At 53.0% G+C, this 15,533-nt stretch overlaps 8 protein-coding genes across 8 annotated transcripts; 4 read left to right on the top strand and 4 right to left on the bottom strand.

Annotated features, from left to right (window-relative positions):
• Positions 1–1,479: 1,479 nt before the first annotated feature.
• Positions 1,480–3,043, top strand: NFIA_045090 (FAD-dependent oxidoreductase; the record flags this gene model as incomplete). The annotated part of the gene is made up of 4 exons (XM_001267586.1): positions 1,480–1,611; positions 1,656–2,067; positions 2,400–2,596; positions 2,798–3,043. 4 exons carry the CDS (start codon positions 1,480–1,482, stop codon positions 3,041–3,043), a joined length of 987 nt encoding a protein of 328 aa, XP_001267587.1.
• A 21-nt stretch (positions 3,044–3,064) lies between these two features.
• Positions 3,065–4,170, bottom strand: NFIA_045080 (uncharacterized protein; the record flags this gene model as incomplete). The annotated part of the gene is made up of 3 exons (XM_001267585.1): positions 3,065–3,506; positions 3,561–3,934; positions 4,015–4,170. 3 exons carry the CDS (start codon positions 4,168–4,170, stop codon positions 3,065–3,067), a joined length of 972 nt encoding a protein of 323 aa, XP_001267586.1.
• A 623-nt stretch (positions 4,171–4,793) lies between these two features.
• Positions 4,794–6,651, top strand: NFIA_045070 (GMC family oxidoreductase; the record flags this gene model as incomplete). The annotated part of the gene is made up of 2 exons (XM_001267584.1): positions 4,794–5,000; positions 5,053–6,651. 2 exons carry the CDS (start codon positions 4,794–4,796, stop codon positions 6,649–6,651), a joined length of 1,806 nt encoding a protein of 601 aa, XP_001267585.1.
• A 179-nt stretch (positions 6,652–6,830) lies between these two features.
• On the top strand, positions 6,831–8,237 carry NFIA_045060 (glycoside hydrolase family 76 protein; the record flags this gene model as incomplete). Its single annotated transcript, XM_001267583.1, has 2 exons — positions 6,831–7,613; positions 7,665–8,237. 2 exons carry the CDS (start codon positions 6,831–6,833, stop codon positions 8,235–8,237), a joined length of 1,356 nt encoding a protein of 451 aa, XP_001267584.1.
• A 37-nt stretch (positions 8,238–8,274) lies between these two features.
• NFIA_045050 (putative aminotransferase) lies at positions 8,275–9,534 on the bottom strand (the record flags this gene model as incomplete). Its single annotated transcript, XM_001267582.1, has 1 exon — positions 8,275–9,534. The coding sequence occupies one exon, from the start codon at positions 9,532–9,534 to the stop codon at positions 8,275–8,277; it is 1,260 nt and encodes a 419-aa protein (XP_001267583.1).
• Positions 9,535–10,056: 522 nt separating this feature from the next.
• NFIA_045040 (HpcH/HpaI aldolase family protein) lies at positions 10,057–11,133 on the bottom strand (the record flags this gene model as incomplete). Its single annotated transcript, XM_001267581.1, has 4 exons — positions 10,057–10,404; positions 10,467–10,675; positions 10,739–10,866; positions 10,943–11,133. The coding sequence occupies 4 exons, from the start codon at positions 11,131–11,133 to the stop codon at positions 10,057–10,059; spliced, it is 876 nt and encodes a 291-aa protein (XP_001267582.1).
• Positions 11,134–12,408: 1,275 nt separating this feature from the next.
• On the top strand, positions 12,409–12,981 carry NFIA_045030 (uncharacterized protein; the record flags this gene model as incomplete). Its single annotated transcript, XM_001267580.1, has 1 exon — positions 12,409–12,981. The coding sequence occupies one exon, from the start codon at positions 12,409–12,411 to the stop codon at positions 12,979–12,981; it is 573 nt and encodes a 190-aa protein (XP_001267581.1).
• Positions 12,982–13,258: 277 nt separating this feature from the next.
• Positions 13,259–14,387, bottom strand: NFIA_045020 (zinc-dependent alcohol dehydrogenase; the record flags this gene model as incomplete). The annotated part of the gene is made up of 2 exons (XM_001267579.1): positions 13,259–14,235; positions 14,279–14,387. The coding sequence occupies 2 exons, from the start codon at positions 14,385–14,387 to the stop codon at positions 13,259–13,261; spliced, it is 1,086 nt and encodes a 361-aa protein (XP_001267580.1).
• Between the last annotated feature and the right edge of the window lie 1,146 nt (positions 14,388–15,533).

Genomic DNA, 15,533 nt, shown 5'->3' with positions numbered 1-15,533 from the left:
GGGGCGTCCACTTCAATGTTGTGTCGTGTCAGCAGAAGCAAACGAGGATGCTGCGATTATAGAGCTTCATCATCAGATACTGATACCAGGCTCCTAAACCTCTCAATCGTGACCACCCTGGATGCGACACAAGCATTAGTGCAACTTTGGACAATCTACCCCTAGGTATACCAGGGAGGTGATGGAGAAGGAGACTATTTTCCTCGCTGTGTCTGATTCTGAATAGATACTAACAGGTTAGCAATGATCCTCACAGCCCCTGATCTGCATACCAATGCCACATTGTGACTGCGCAGCACTGGTAACAGAGAATGACCGTCTGCTTCCCCAGACAACGAAGGACTCAATGAAGATCGTCGTCTGATCGTAAATGCAGCGATGTCGTCGTCGACTTGGATAAAGCTTCTGCGCCAAAAGGAATGGGAGCTCCAAGCGAGGTCGAGGAGTCATTCTATCATGAAGCACGAGCCAATGTAGATCACAACTCCTCAGGGGTTGCCAATTGACAGTATGTCTGCCGACCCGATGAGCGGTCTCCCGGAAGCCTGGCGACTCGTATATCCTCGAACAATGTCCCGACAGAAAGGCTTTAATAATGCATGAGAAACATGTTTCTTACTTCAGAAATGCCAATATCAACCTGTCGGCCAGCAGCTGGCTTGATGCAGCTCGGCATTGCTATCAGTGACTTGCGCTGGGCTCAGGCTAGCCTTGCTCCGGGAGAGGATAGAAATCATTCGATCAGAATTCAAGCAGAGTTGGTTTTACCTTGGTTCGTAGAACCGGTTGTTAACCCAGTGGGATCAGGGCCACTTGAGCCATTCATCCATACCTTTGGTGTATATGGTCAGATCCCAGCAGCAGATCAGTCTAGTTTATAGTCCACGTATGAATCACTGCTAGGATACCATGGTACTCGCGTTTCCTACCAATGATAGCTCAACTGCTGCACAAGACATGCACAGCAAGAGTCGGTGAGACACTTCTAGAGACCTGTACGCTCCGGAGAACGCGCCTACGGTACTCTTCTGATCAAGGACAAACTGCTACTTATCAGAATTCTGCTAGAACTAGATAACATATCCAAAATGAGAGGTTGCGATAGAATATATGGTCGCACCAATATCTAATCAAATTCCGAAGAGATCAGTGAGATACGGTCAGAGGGCGAACATGCAGATATGATTTTGGCCCTCCATACTGAGACATAGCGACGCAAGGGAGGCAGAGTCCCCTACGCACCTCCCACTCGATAAACAGATAGTGTTACTACCATAACTCCTAGATCCCCAGCTCTCTGTAGAGAAAACAGAACATTTTGGATATATATTTTGCAAATATTCCATCGAGTTTTACACCGCTAGCTCAGTGGGGACCTGTCCATGGCAGACTGTGAGGCATTCTGTTATTAAGGCTACATCAATCTACCCAGAGATGCCATCTGGCGCCAGCAGTTAATCTCGGAATAGCACCAGCACAATGACAGTCCCGGTCCCAGACTTCCACGTCATCATCATCGGCGCCGGTGCGTTCCCTCATCCAGTACCTATCCTGATACTAAACGCACTATTAGGCGCAACCGGCCTCCTCCTCGCACAAGGCCTAAAACAGGTACTCCTCCCATATCTCAGCCCAAGTTGCAGCTGACAAGGCAGGCCGGCATCGCATACACCATCTACGAACAGCACGATGAAGAGACCTACGCCCGCCGGGCAGGACAATGGACCATGGCCCTGCATTCTGCCCTGCCGTATCTCGAGTCCATCCTCCCCTCTGATCTCCGTGCGAAACTGAACTCCACAACGACGAATCCCTGGTCCGAGCCAGATCCTGCCATTGCGGCTGCTATCCCGTTTGTGAATGGTGCTACTGGCGAGCTGATGGCTAAGATTCCTATGCCGAGTCCGAAGCGGGTTATCCGGGGGAAGTTGCGTGATCTTTTGCGGACAGGAGTGGAGGTTAGATTTGGGAGGAGGTTGACTGACATCCGGGTGGACGATGATGGGGTGGTTGCTGTGTTCGATAGGGAGGTGGTTAGGGGGAGTGTGCTTGTTGGAGCGGATGGAGGTAGGTATTCTTCCTTTTAGTGAATTGGTGCTGACGGTGTCAAGTGCGGAGCGTGGTGCGAGGGAAACTCGTCGACGAGAAGGTTGCCGCGTTGCAGAAGCCGAATATCATGGTCTTGGTTGGTTCTTTGACTTTCATTCCCTGGGATTGTGCTAAGGAGTAGAGAAGAATGCCTTCCCCTCGTTCACTCGAGAGCAGGCGCTTTTCATACACGGCAAGTCCCACCCGATCGTGCAGCTGGCTCCCCATCCGCACCAGAAGACAAGTATTTTCTCCAACGGTACGCCGTGATAACCTCCCTGGTCAAGAGCACAACGCAACTGACAAGCTAGTGGCCAACGTGGTCGACCCCGTTCGGCCGGAAACCTGGGTATTTCACTATTGCCTGTCAATCTGGACAGCCGAGGACCCCCCAGAAAATGCCGAGGCGCGCCGCGCCCTATTCAAACATCACATGAGCCAATACTGCGAGCCGTACAGGTCGGCCGGGGAATGGTTGAGTCAGGCCACACCAATACGAGCCGAAAAGGTACGTCTAGAGTCTAGACGATTTTATTGGCGGACGCTAATGCGTAGTGCAGTTCCATTACTGGAAAAACATAACACGGTGGAGTAATTTCGGCGGAAGAATTTCCCTAGCGGGTGATGCGGCGCATCCCATGGTCCCCTGTTGGTCTTACTGTTTCCTACAGTTGAGGAGAGGTTACTGACGATGACAGTCACCGCGCAGGGACTGAACACCGCGCTAGAAGACGTGAAACGCTTCCTGGATGCCATTGTCAAGGTGGTATACGACGGTGCGGATCTCCAGACAGAGATGGATGCCTACGATGAGTCGGCTTATACTCGTGGCAAGCAGGACATAAACTTGTCGGTAGAGCAGATGTACGCCTATCATCACTGGGAGGAGATAATGACCAGTCCGTTGATGAAGGGGGGATACGGTGCCTTAATCAACAGTTCCGCCACCAAGTAATAAGACACATATTGTTACATACTAAGCCCAAGGCTTGGTCACAATCACGCTCCTGGGGACATGGGCCGACTCATCCTGCGAACGGCCATCCTGTGATCGATCATCCTGCGACCCGTCGTCTCCATGTTCTGATCTCCCCTCCCGACTTGTTCTAACCGGCTCCTCCAACTGCGTAAGATTCGTAAGCTGAATGTCACTCTCGACTTCATTAATCCGCTTGAAAACTTTGTTCTTGTTTCCTGAGACTCCAGACCCCGGCTGCGTCGAGTAGATTTTGCGGCTGGCAAACAGTGTTGGGAAAGCTGCCTTGAAGACGGGTCGGAGCATTGGCACGCAGGCGTTCAAGTTCGCCAGGGCCGGCTCGGTGACGCTCCAAAAGGCAGCCCAGATCATCGAGTAGGGTAGATCGAGGAAGTCGACTGTTGTGAGGACGCGGATGCGGATGATGGTTATCGCGGAGATACTGCCACAATTAGCAGCCATGCGTTTAGATACTTAGTTGAAAGGAAGGACGTACAAAAGACCCAATCCAAAGATACCGTAGAGCGCCAGCTTGGTCGCAGTGCTCATCTGCAGCTTCCAGATAAAGTGCAGGGGCAACACCATGATCATGACGTCCGTGATGAGATTGAAGGCACCGATGGTCGAGAAGGCCACGTTCTGGCTTGCGCAGTGGCCAGGTAGCGTGGGGTTCCAGTTCTTCCGGAAGGGCTGGCAGATGAAGAAGATCTGGAGCATGCTGCCGGCCCAGTAGGCACAGGCACAGCCCATGCAGACCCAGGCGGCGATACGGAAGCCCTTGGTGACGAAGATGCGGAGGTAGAAGAAGAGATAGCTCAGTTTGGCGAGGACCATGGCGGGATGGCCACTACATTCTCGCCGGGGATCTCTCTGACGTGGTAACGCATCCCGACGCGAGCGTAGTGGTAGTGCATTGCCAGCATGCCGTATGTGTGCAGCATGGAACCTACACAGCAGCCATCGTCCCACCAGATCTTACTCTGCCGGATATGTCGCGAGATGAACCGGAGAATCAGAGCAAGAGTGGCAAAGGCGACCAGCACCGTGTTGGCGATGAGCTGGTCGCGCACAATGGGGAAGGCAAAGGCATCGTACAGGGCCACCATTTTGGTTCACCAGCGCCGTGGTGGACAAGTGCGAAATTCTCGAGGACATCCTTTATAAAAATCCCTGAAAGTCTGAAACCCTCAAGTCGAGGCTACGGACAATTTATCACAGGTCAAGCTTCTCACATGTGCTAGACTAGCGCCATACATGATGCATCATTTCCGTCTTATTCTAGGAATCGTGCCGGATTCCTGTTCCGGTAAATGGACAGCCATTGCCCTGCTTCGGGCAGCCACCGCGTCGTCGAGACCAATCTTCGTCTGCGCCCAGACAACGAGCCGCTGGCCTCCTGCCGATCAGAACGGGCGAGGTCTCACGCTACTGCTTTAGTATAACGGCGGCGCACGAAGGATCAGCCGGCGCGGATTGTGGGGATCCCGGCGAAGAGCGATTGGAAGAGACACGAATGGGGCCATCATTAGCTTTATGGGAGGGAGAGGGGTAGACTAAATAACGTTGAACGAGGATAGAGTATTTGACATGTCATTTTGGCCCCAAGCGAACGCGGGATTTGATGCTCGTCGATCCACCCCTGAGTCCTGACAGTCTAACCCCTCAACCTGAACAGAGAACACGACTCGCAAGTCGCAACCACAGCAGCTGCCTCAGACTGAACAGTGCAATGGACGAATACGACTATATCATTGTTGGCGCAGGCATCGGTGGCCTGGTTCTGGCCAACCGCCTGAGCGCAGACGCTTCTGTCAATGTCCTCCTCATCGAAGCCGGGGCCAATCGCATGGGCGATCCTCGTATCGACACCCCTGGGTTTTTGGGCATGTTGTACGGAAACCCAGACTTTGACTGGGATTATATGAGTGTCCCTCAGGTATCACCTCCCTTCCACTACTTCGTTCACGTCAATAATGCTGATCGTATAGCCGCATGTCAACAACCGACAGATCGCGCAGCCCCGCGGCCGTGTCGTCGGCGGTTCCTCGGCCCTGAATTTCTCGGTCGTCATGTACCCTCCCGCATCAGACTTTGAGGCATGGAAGGCGTTGGGAAACAAAGGCTGGGGCGCAGAAGATATGGCGCCCTACCTGCGGAAGTTTCACACGTTCTCCCCGCCCAGCAAGACCACGGCTGAACTTCTCGGCGTTGATCGCTACATGAAAGCCAGCAGCCAGGGGTGTGATGGCCCTGTGCCTGTTTCCCTGCCGGACGTATATGGGCCGTTCAACGAAGCGTGGGATAAGACATTTGAGAAACTTGGTTGGCGGACGGACGCGGATCCCATCGCAGGACGCAAATTGGGTGCGTTTACCCCGCCACTGACCGTTGACGCAAAGACAGGGAAGCGGGGGTATGCAGCGGCATACTACTCTCCTGAGGTGGCCGCACGGCCAAACCTGCGCCTGCTGGCAGAGACCATGGTCGAGCGGGTGCTGTTGACCAAGCAGGATGGAGACGTCGTGGCCACCGGCGTGCAGGTCAAGAACAAGGATGGCGCGAGAGAAATTCACGCAAAGAAAGAAGTCATTATCTGCGCCGGCAGTCTGAACACCCCTCAGATCCTCGAACTCTCCGGTATCGGAAATGTAGAGCTTCTACAAAAGCACGGTATCCCCGTGGTGATCAACAACCCCAGTGTCGGCGAGAACCTCCAAGACCACTGCATCAGCTCCATCAGCTACGAGATCGCCGACGGCCAGGTCTCAGGAGACATTCTCCGCGACCCAAACGTGGTGCAGGCCCTCATCAAGCTCTACGAGGAGACACGCAGCGGCCCGCTGGCAGGCATGCCCATCAGCGTAGCCTACCTTCCTTTCGTTGACGGACGGGGCGTAGTCCCGCGACAAGAAGTCGAGGACCTGCTGGCCAAGTATCTCGACAGCCCCAACCTTCCACCCAATCTGCAGGCGCAATACGCGCACCTCAGGAAAGCGATCCTAGACAACGATACCCCTTCCTCGGAGTACCTCTTCCTCCCCGCGCAGCTACACATGAAACCCTGCGCGACAAGCTTGCCCGACGTCCTGGCTAAGCCCCTGCCGGAGAACTACATCAGTATCATGATCCTGCACAACCATCCTTTCTCACGCGGATCGGTGCATATCTCCTCTTCCAAGGCGGAGGACAAACCGATCTACGATCCGAACTTTCTATCTCACCCGCTGGATTTGGAGATCCTGGCTCGGCACACGCAATTCTTAGACAGGATTGTCGCCACGGAGCCCTTCAAATCCCTTCTCAAGGAACGGCGGATCCCGGAGAACGCGAGTGACTTGGCCGATCTGAATCGAGCCAAGGAGGTGGTCAAGGACCGGCTGTTTACGTGCTTCCACCCTTCGGGGACGTGTGCCATGTTGCCGCGGGAGATGGGGGGTGTGGTGGATGATCAGCTGAAAGTGTATGGGACTCGCAATCTGAGGGTTGTCGATGCCAGTGTCTTTCCTCTGGAGCCGGCGGGGAATATCCAGGCGACGGTGTATGCGGTTGCGGAGCGGGCAGCTGATTTGATCATTGGCAGCAATTAGTTTTACTCGTTTCTCATTATGAATAAAAGAAGAATGCTGTTATCGATAGTGAGACATCGTTGATCAACAGTGTTGTGGATACATTCCAGGTAAAGAATGCGACATCAACATCATCCCATCCCTTCTTCCAGGCTTTGATCTGATTCTCAACCTCAACATGATCCCCAAAATCAACTACAATGCACTGCATGCAATTACTATGGCTCTTGTTGATCTCCCCCGCGTATAGCATCCCCCTAGACCTCAACGATCCCACCTCCATCAAACAAGCCGCCCACGATGTGGCCGCCAACATGCTCTCCCACTACACGGGGATGAAACCCGGCGACAACCCGGGCAACCTGCCACCCCCATACTACTGGTGGGAAGCCGGGGCGATGTTCAACGCCCTCATCGACTACTGGTACCTGACGGGCGACAGCACCTGGAACGCAATCACCACGCAAGCCCTGACCTGGCAGGCCGGACACACGGGGACCTTTATGCCAACCAACCAAACCAAAACGGAGGGCAACGACGACCAGGCCTTCTGGGCCTTCGCAGCCATGTCCGCTGCGGAGCGAAACTTCCCCGACCCAGACCCGGACCACGGGCCGGGGTGGCTGGCGATGGCGCAGGCGGTGTTCAACACGCAGGCGGCCCGGTGGGACGAAGACACCTGCGGCGGGGGACTGCGGTGGCAGATCTTCAGCTTCAACAATGGATGGAATTACAAGAATACCATTTCCAACGGGTGTTTCTTCCACCTGGCGGCCAGGCTGGCGCGGTACACGGGTAACAGCACGTACGCGGAGTGGGCGGAGCGGGTCTGGGACTGGACGGTGGACGTGGGCTTCATCACGGACGACTGGCTGTTTTACGATGGGGCGGACGTGCTGCTGAACTGCTCGGATTTTAACCGTATCGAGTGGACGTACAACTCTGGCGTGTATTTGCTGGGCGCGGCCAACATGTACAATTTTGTATGTCTATGTCTATGTCTACTTCTCTTGATGGCGTGGCTAACGAGACAGACGGAGGGTGACCCCCGATGGGAGGCGAGGACAAAGCGTATCCTCCAGGCGACGGATGTGTTTTTCGTCAAGGACCCGGCCATGGTGATGTATGAGCGGGCGTGCGAGCTCGTGAATACATGCCAGGTCGACCAGCGGGCTTTCAAGGGGTTCCTCGCGCGATGGATGGCGGCAGCCACGCAGGTTGCACCCTTCACGTATGACTGGGTCATGCCGCGGCTGCGGGCGTCAGCAGCTGCCGCCGCAAGGACATGCACTGGCGGTCCGGATGGCGCAGCGTGTGGACTGAAATGGACGACGGGGGTATGGGATGGCAGCGAGGATGTGGGATTGCAGATGAGTGCGCTGGAGGTGATGCAGAATCTCTTGGTTGACCGGGTAGATCCGCCGGTCACGGATGCCACCGGGGGCACCTCAGTGGGCGACCCGAGTGGAGGAATGGAGCAGCACGATCCACGGCCACAGGTGCTGACGATGACTATCACCGGGGCAGATCGCGCGGGGGCGGGGCTCCTGACGGCGATGTTGGGGGTGTTGATGATAGGAACAACAGGGTGGCTCCTCTATGAATAGCTTGTATCTGTAGATGTGTACATCAATCAATGGTTATTTATTGAAGACCGGCCACAATCCGTCGCAACGCTTCGTCCAGGTACGCCTGCGGATGCGCAAAGACAATGCGGAACCATCCCGGCGTCTCTGACCCAAACAACGCCCCCGAAGCCAGAAACACCTTGTTCTTCAGCAGACGCTGCATCACAATCTCGCTGACATCCTCGTGGATCGCCTCGGGGTGACGCTTGAGGTACGGCGTGCCCAGGTCCACCCAGACGAAGAATCCCGCATTCGCTCCAGCCATGTACGGGATCTCATTCTGCTTCAGTAATCCTACAGTGTATGCATACGCCTCTTTCAGCCTCTCGCAGTTCAACCGGATATACTCATCCGTATACGCATCATCCTCGAGGATATTTGCCGCCAGATGGTCCGCCGGTCCGGACACATACGAATACAGAGCGACACTGTCAACCGCCGCACGCACATCCTTATTCCCCTGGCTGATCAGTGCGCCCAACCGCAACCCATTCGCACCGAAATCCTTGCTCATACCCCAGAGCACATGTACCCGGTCCGCATCGATGATACCGTCGGTGTCGATACTCAGCGCAGAGACAAACTCTTCCCCACCCCATACAGATAACGCATATATCTCATCGCTGATAAAATGCATCCCGTGCTCCTGGCACAACCGCATCAGCGCAACCAGCACGTCCCGCGAGTAACACCGTCCGAGAGGATTATGCGGGTGGCATAGCAGTAGCGCACGACACTTTTTTCCAGTCCGTTGCTCGAAGCTGGTCAGCGCGTGTCGGTATGCGTCCACGCAGTCTGCGCCGAACGGATCAGCCCCTCCAAAAGGAACAGTCACAACCTCCGTCCCGAACCGCATGGAGATATCCGCGATGAAGGTGCCGTAGTACGGTCTTCCCAGGAGGATCCCCTCGCCTTTATCCGCAAACGCCCAGGAGAGATGCTCGACTGCCGCGGAGACGCCGTTGGTGAGGATGAGATGGTGCGGTTCGAGCGGGGTAGCCGGGTGGAGGCGTCGGTTCAAGAAGCGCGCCATGGCCGCTTTGAGGCGTTTGGAGCCGGATGCGCCGTCGTTGTAGGTGAGGGATTTGGAGGTGAGGCGGAGGTTCTGGTGCATGTGGTCCAGGAGGTACTCGTGCATTAGGAGGTTCTCAGCTACGCCGACGCTGTAGTAGCCGTCAGGGTTGGTTTCCGGGTCATACATGTCGCCCAAGACCTCCCAGATGAGACTGTTGCTGTTGGCGCGGAGGACGCCATTTGCGCGTGTTGAAAGGGCCATTTCATAGATTGAAGATGGTGAAGTGAGAAGGAGATTGGGAGAGGAGGAGAGGAAGAAGAGAAGGAGGAGGAGAAGGATGCGAAGGGAGTCATTGAGTTCGTATTGGTGGGGTAAAGTAGCGCAGCTATTACCCCACAATATCGTATCTTCCAGCAGACATGTAGTGATTATCAGAAGTTTGGTAATCTAGTATTTCATATTAGCAGAGGTCTGATTCTTTATTGAGAGGCAACTACCAAGTAACTCAGGGATCTCTACACTTAAAATGTAGTGAACTACTATGCATTTTATGCATAGTACCTGAGGGGTAGACAGATGCTCTAACTGAAAGCGGCTGTTGCCTCAGGCTTTCATTGGCTGATAGACTGTGCGCTACTCCAGCTATATGTGCTTCAGTTGTGAATTAAAACAATAGTGCTATATAACGCTTCATTTAGTTTCAGGGCTGCCATGGCCTGGCAGAATTGATAATCGAAGCATTACTGGTATTTAGCAGCCAATGCTACTCCCCATCAGTTTCCATCAGTTTTTTAACTCTTGCGCCTCCGCCAGTGTCTCAATCATACGAGCTAACTCCTCCTTGTGCCCCTTCACCACGCTCAAGTAATCCGATGTTAGCATCAATAGCTGAAAGTCTTTAAGCCAAGTACGTGATGTCCCAGACACCTTGCACGTGACAACAGCCAAAGGCTTCTGATGCCGTCTCGACACCTTCACCAATTGATCTATTGCGTCCAATATCTGCTGGTCTTCGGGATCGCCGACCCGGCGCGGAGGGCAGCGCAAGGCAACTCGGAGATCGCCAGCCCCTAGCATTAGGCCGTTGACACCAGGGACTGCAGCTATGGCGTCCGCATTTTCAAGGGCAAGCTGCATACATCCCGCCATCAGCCCATATGGAGACCACACCAACCTGAGAATAATGAACTTACAGGACTCTCGATCTGTATGATCACTGCGATGTTCTTGTCCGCTACACGCTCGTGGGAGGATCCTGGTGGTGCCACATCTGTAACTCCAGGGACTAGCACTGCTGGAGCCAGGGACCGGTCACCGCCAGAGTATGCATAACGGCACTTGCTGACGGCTTCGGCGGCTTGGTCAGGTGTATCAATGTGTGGGAAGATTATGCCGCCGGCTCCTATTTAAACACCCGTTGAGTAAGCGTTTAGAATTCTTAACTGATAGCTCAAACCAGACTTACCCGCGTCAAGAGCATATGTTAGTAGATGTGATTGAGCAGACGGCACTCGACAGATCGGGATGGTCCTTCCCTGGCTAGACAGGCTAACGGTTTGGATTAGGCGAACAAGGTTTTCAGCGTCAATGGGTCTGCACCACCGTTACAGTTTGTACTGGTTAGACCTTGAACAGAAATGGGGTCCGTCAAGTACAGCGAGGGACAAACGTATGTTGTGCATCAATCATGACAAAGTCATAACCCAGGACTGCCAGCGTGCGCGCTGAGATGGTGTGTGGAATAGAGACAATGGTGCCTAATAAATGCGTAGGTCTCCCAGATGACGGGTTCATAGTGTCCTCTAGGGCCTTTGCCAAGTTGGAAGGTTGGAAGAGCGACGCCGCACGGTAGTCTTCCATATTGCTTAGTCTGCGGCACTTCAAGAGATAATATGTAATATGCGCCTGCAGTTCCTCACTGGACGATTTATGCTTCTACTACACTTCGCGGGTCGGGAGGAGGGTTACATTCGGCTTGGACAATTAGAGGTCTCTAGCTAGTCATCCCGTGCACAACAATAGAGCGTCATCTCAGAGCTCAACCATCTCTATAATTACTTCTGAAAGGTAAAAGTCATTGTGGTGTATAGCTTAAGTCTGCACTGCACTATGTAACGTCAATGCGAGGGTGATAGGAGTAAATGGCGACCATTGTCCGAAAGCGGAAACTAAGTTGTCGGATTCGACAAGGTGATGGCCGCAAACCATGATTAGGCATTCTGATTTGTCAGCTTAATTTTAAACCAGAAAGTGCCTAAGATGTTAGGCCCTTCTAGTCTATGTGAGAAGTTAGTATGAAAACCTAGAGCCCGGCTCACTAACCTACACTCGTCCATGTCCAATAGGCTGTTCATGATGAAGCAGAGTGAGGTCGTTGCAGTGAGTACCAATAGAGTACCAATAAACTCTTGGTCGTCAGACTTGGCCAGTCATAACCCCTAGAGACTGCTTCCTCCCACAGCAAAAATACAGATGTAGGAGAGGAATGCAGAGGAGCACAGTCGCTGTTAACAGCTTGCCAAATCGAACAGGACAGCTAGTGAGACAGAGCCTTCCAGCGAGTTCCATGTATGTTACAGATATGGATATGATACAATATATATTACAAAATAGTCGCATGTTAGAGCCTTGGGATTAAGGCTCGGTCCTCGGAGTCAACCTTGTGTTGTGGTGGCCGGAATGAGGCTTCGACCCTGAGATGAAATGCATATAATCATCCCATTGATCTGCATTTTGTGCTCTTGCTTATTGTCCCGCAACACTTTTTGACCACCCTTAACAATAGAGCTAGAGTTACATTTAGTCCGAGTTCAGTCAAAATTGCAATGCCCTGCAAAATATCAGAAGTGAGCTTTCATTGGCCCATTATACCTGTCTAAAAGAAGGAAATGCATTCGGGTTCGTATTTGTGGGTCAAGCAGTGCAGCTAAAGCATTACTTAGTAGATATATGGCATAGGTCTGCCCTGCTGACTTGAATCACCACTTCTCTTTAAGTATTGATATAATGTCTCTATCAGTAAATGCTTTTCCAGAAGAGATATTCATCCGGGTCTTAACATCACTGAAGCTCATGTTGGGTTCATCTGCATTGATCCCATGCCTCCTTTGCTGCAAGAGATGGCATCAATCAACCATGCCCATCCTGTACCATGATATAGCTCTTAAAAACTCCAACTTGGAGCACTTTTGTCTACAATTCCCAGAATCAGAAGGCGGATTGGTCCGAACATTGACCGTCGCCTTGAAGTACCCCATCGAAAACCCTGATGGCCGCTGGCACAAAGATGCTTACTGGGGCACTCGAAAGACACGTCGAATGAAACGTTGCCTGAGGGCTCTTTCGGGGTTGATACGCTGTATGACCAATCTGACCACGTTCTCCTTTGCGATCCGCCACAACGTGTTCGATGGGACGACAAGCCTGCAGTTCCCCAGAGGTATTCTCACCTGTATGTTGTTGGATCTTCCACAAACATGCATTAACCTTGAGATTGCCGTCTGCGGGCCCGAGGAGCAAAACAATCGCAGTCCCGACGAATTCTGTAAGACTCTGGGACAGATTCTTCCTCGTCTGCGACATCTTCGGCTTCAAGTTGGTCGTCTCTGTCCGGAGTTTCTACGGGAAGCCGCCTTGGGAAACAACGGTTTAGATGGCTCTGTCTGCATCCAAGAGTTCAGACCCTGTTATGCTCCCAATTTGAACTAATGCGGCAGACGTGGACAGTCCCTGCCAGATAGCTAGGAGCGAAGATGTGTCTGACAAGGTCTCCGGGAGTAAGCACTGCCTGTGATTAAACCATTACTGCCTTCGCTGAGGACAGGCTTAGGGAAATTAAACGACATACTCGAATGAAACTGTTGAGCCATGCATTCAAACTTGCATTAATCGGTCGTCGCTAAGTAGAACATTGCGCATGTCCAGAAGCGAGTCACATGACTGGCAGATCCCATCCCCAATCTGTCCGAACTGAACCTCATCACTACTACTGGTCAAAATCGACCACGATTCTGCCCGCAACCTCTCCCCTTCGCAGCTTTTCAACAGCCTCCGGTAACCGATCGATGGGATACACCTCACAAATCTGCTTCAGCATCCCTCGTCGCGCAAAGTCCAGTGCCGCCGCTGTATCCTTGCGGCTCCCCACCAGGGTCCCCTTGATCGTCAGGTTCTTAAAAATGAACCGGTTGGGATCATCGCCAACGACCATCGTCTTGGCCGGCGCCAGTCCAATGCACATCACAACCGCCCCGACCCGGTCTCCCACAAACGACAGCGCAGTCCGATAAGCCGCCGGCGCCGTGACAAACACCCCGTGCGCGCCGATCCCATCCGCGGCAGCCACCACCGCAGCAGTGGTGTCTTCCGTCTCGGCGAAATCGACAAACGCCTCCGCGCCCATCTCCAACGCCAGCGCGCGCTTCGCTGGCCCCGTGTCCACCACGATCGGTCGCATCCCCATCGCCCTCGCCAGCTGCACACCCTGGATCCCGACGCCGCCGCCCCCGCCAGGGAAAACAGCCCAGTGGCCCGGTCGCAGCCCGGACTCCACCAAGGATCGATAGATGGTCGAAGCACTACACATGATCGGGGCGGCGATTTCGTCGGGGACGCCATCGGGGATGGGGGAGGCGTAGCGGGCAGGCGAGACGATGTATTGCTGGTATGTGCCTGCGGTCATCAACCCCGTATGCACGGCCGTCCGGCAGTATGTCTCCTTGTCGTCCCAGCACAGCTCGCACGACCCGCATGTATCTGTCAGCGGCTTGATGCCCGCGCGATCACCGACCTTGAAGTTCCGGACGTTGGCGCCCGTCTTGACGACGATACCGGCGCCTTCGTGGCCGGGTGACCGGACGCCAAAGAACGACATGGGCGGCGTGCCGAGGTCGTTCTTCATCATGTGGATGTCGGAGGAGCAGAGGCCGGTGACGTTGAGGCGGATGAGGATGTCGTCGGGGCCTGCCGGTCAGTGTCTTGTCTTCTGTATGGACGAGGGACACACCTGGTTCTGGCACGGGGACCATTTCCACCTTGACTTGAAAGTCGGGGCCTTCATTGACGACCACCCCGGCTTTGCAGTGGGTCGGGATGTCGTAGATTTTTGAGTCCATATTGCTGTGTAGATGTAGATGTAGACGTAAACATATCCGCACTGTCTCAATGCTCTTCCATCTACTGTAATATATGAAAGGCATCCGAGCCAGTGCGGAATCGTCCCGCGTCGACCCCTCACCTCGGCATCATCATGTCTGCTATATACCGGTTGTTTATTCTACGTCCAGTATTTTAGTATCTGGAGAGATAATGTAGTGGAATGTATCCGCGGTGTACATATCATACTAAATGTGGGAGGGCATTACCGAGGCATTTTGTAAACTGTATTTCATGAGATGGGTGGGATTATGGGTACTGATAGTCATCCTCTATTCCTACGAGAAATAGCAATATGTTCATGTCTGTATAAAGGTCCTCTAATGTTACTCTCGTCAATTGGTTCTGAGAGTCTCTAGTTTATGCATTTCTTTGCTTTGTACGCCAAGAGCTTTGTAGGGGTAATTTGACCTCGTTGGATACAGCTATATTGTCCGGGGTCTATATAAGACCTTGATCTGATTTACTGATTGTTTGTGATTATAAGTGTTTGCAGTGGGAATATGTCTCCAATATATATTCAATGGACATTCCTCTATGATACAAAATTACAGACCCATAGGCCATTCAACGAGCAAATATAGAGAGATAAACCTTATAGTTGGCCTAATCAACTATTCCAGCCATTCCAACATCCTAGTTTGCCTGTATATTGCAAACTGCATAAAAAGAGTGTATATACAAGAGTATCCCATCAGTCTGTATAGACAAAAGCAACCCGCCAAGAGAACGACAAAGTAAACAGCTGCTAATGCACAAGCCGCGGACGATCCTGGCGGGATTGGACATGATTACCCAGCTTGGGCTGGAGATTGAAGACGACCCGATCCTGGGGCAGAGCGTCAAGGTCGATCAGCTGTTTTCGACGACTGTCAGGGGGGTTTTTGTTTGGGGGGGATGCGGCGAACCGATGAGGTTGTTGCTAATGCGATGGGGAGTGGTAAGCTTTCCACCCCTGTTTCATTTACTTTGCTGACAGCGTACTAGGATGCATGGTTGCAGCTGGTATCGTGCAGCAGCTTGTCGCAGACGATATGGAGCTCCTCCTAGCAGAAAAGAAAACAGTTTAGATCTCTACGAAACAATCAATATATCATATCGAACAT

The sequence above is a fragment of the Aspergillus fischeri genome, genomic scaffold (assembly GCF_000149645.3).
Source record: "Aspergillus fischeri NRRL 181 1099437636244 genomic scaffold, whole genome shotgun sequence".
In the NCBI taxonomy this organism is placed as follows: Eukaryota; Fungi; Ascomycota; class Eurotiomycetes; order Eurotiales; family Aspergillaceae; genus Aspergillus; species Aspergillus fischeri.
Note: the sequence above shows the minus strand (reverse complement) of the source record. Positions and strands in the feature narration are given on the sequence as shown.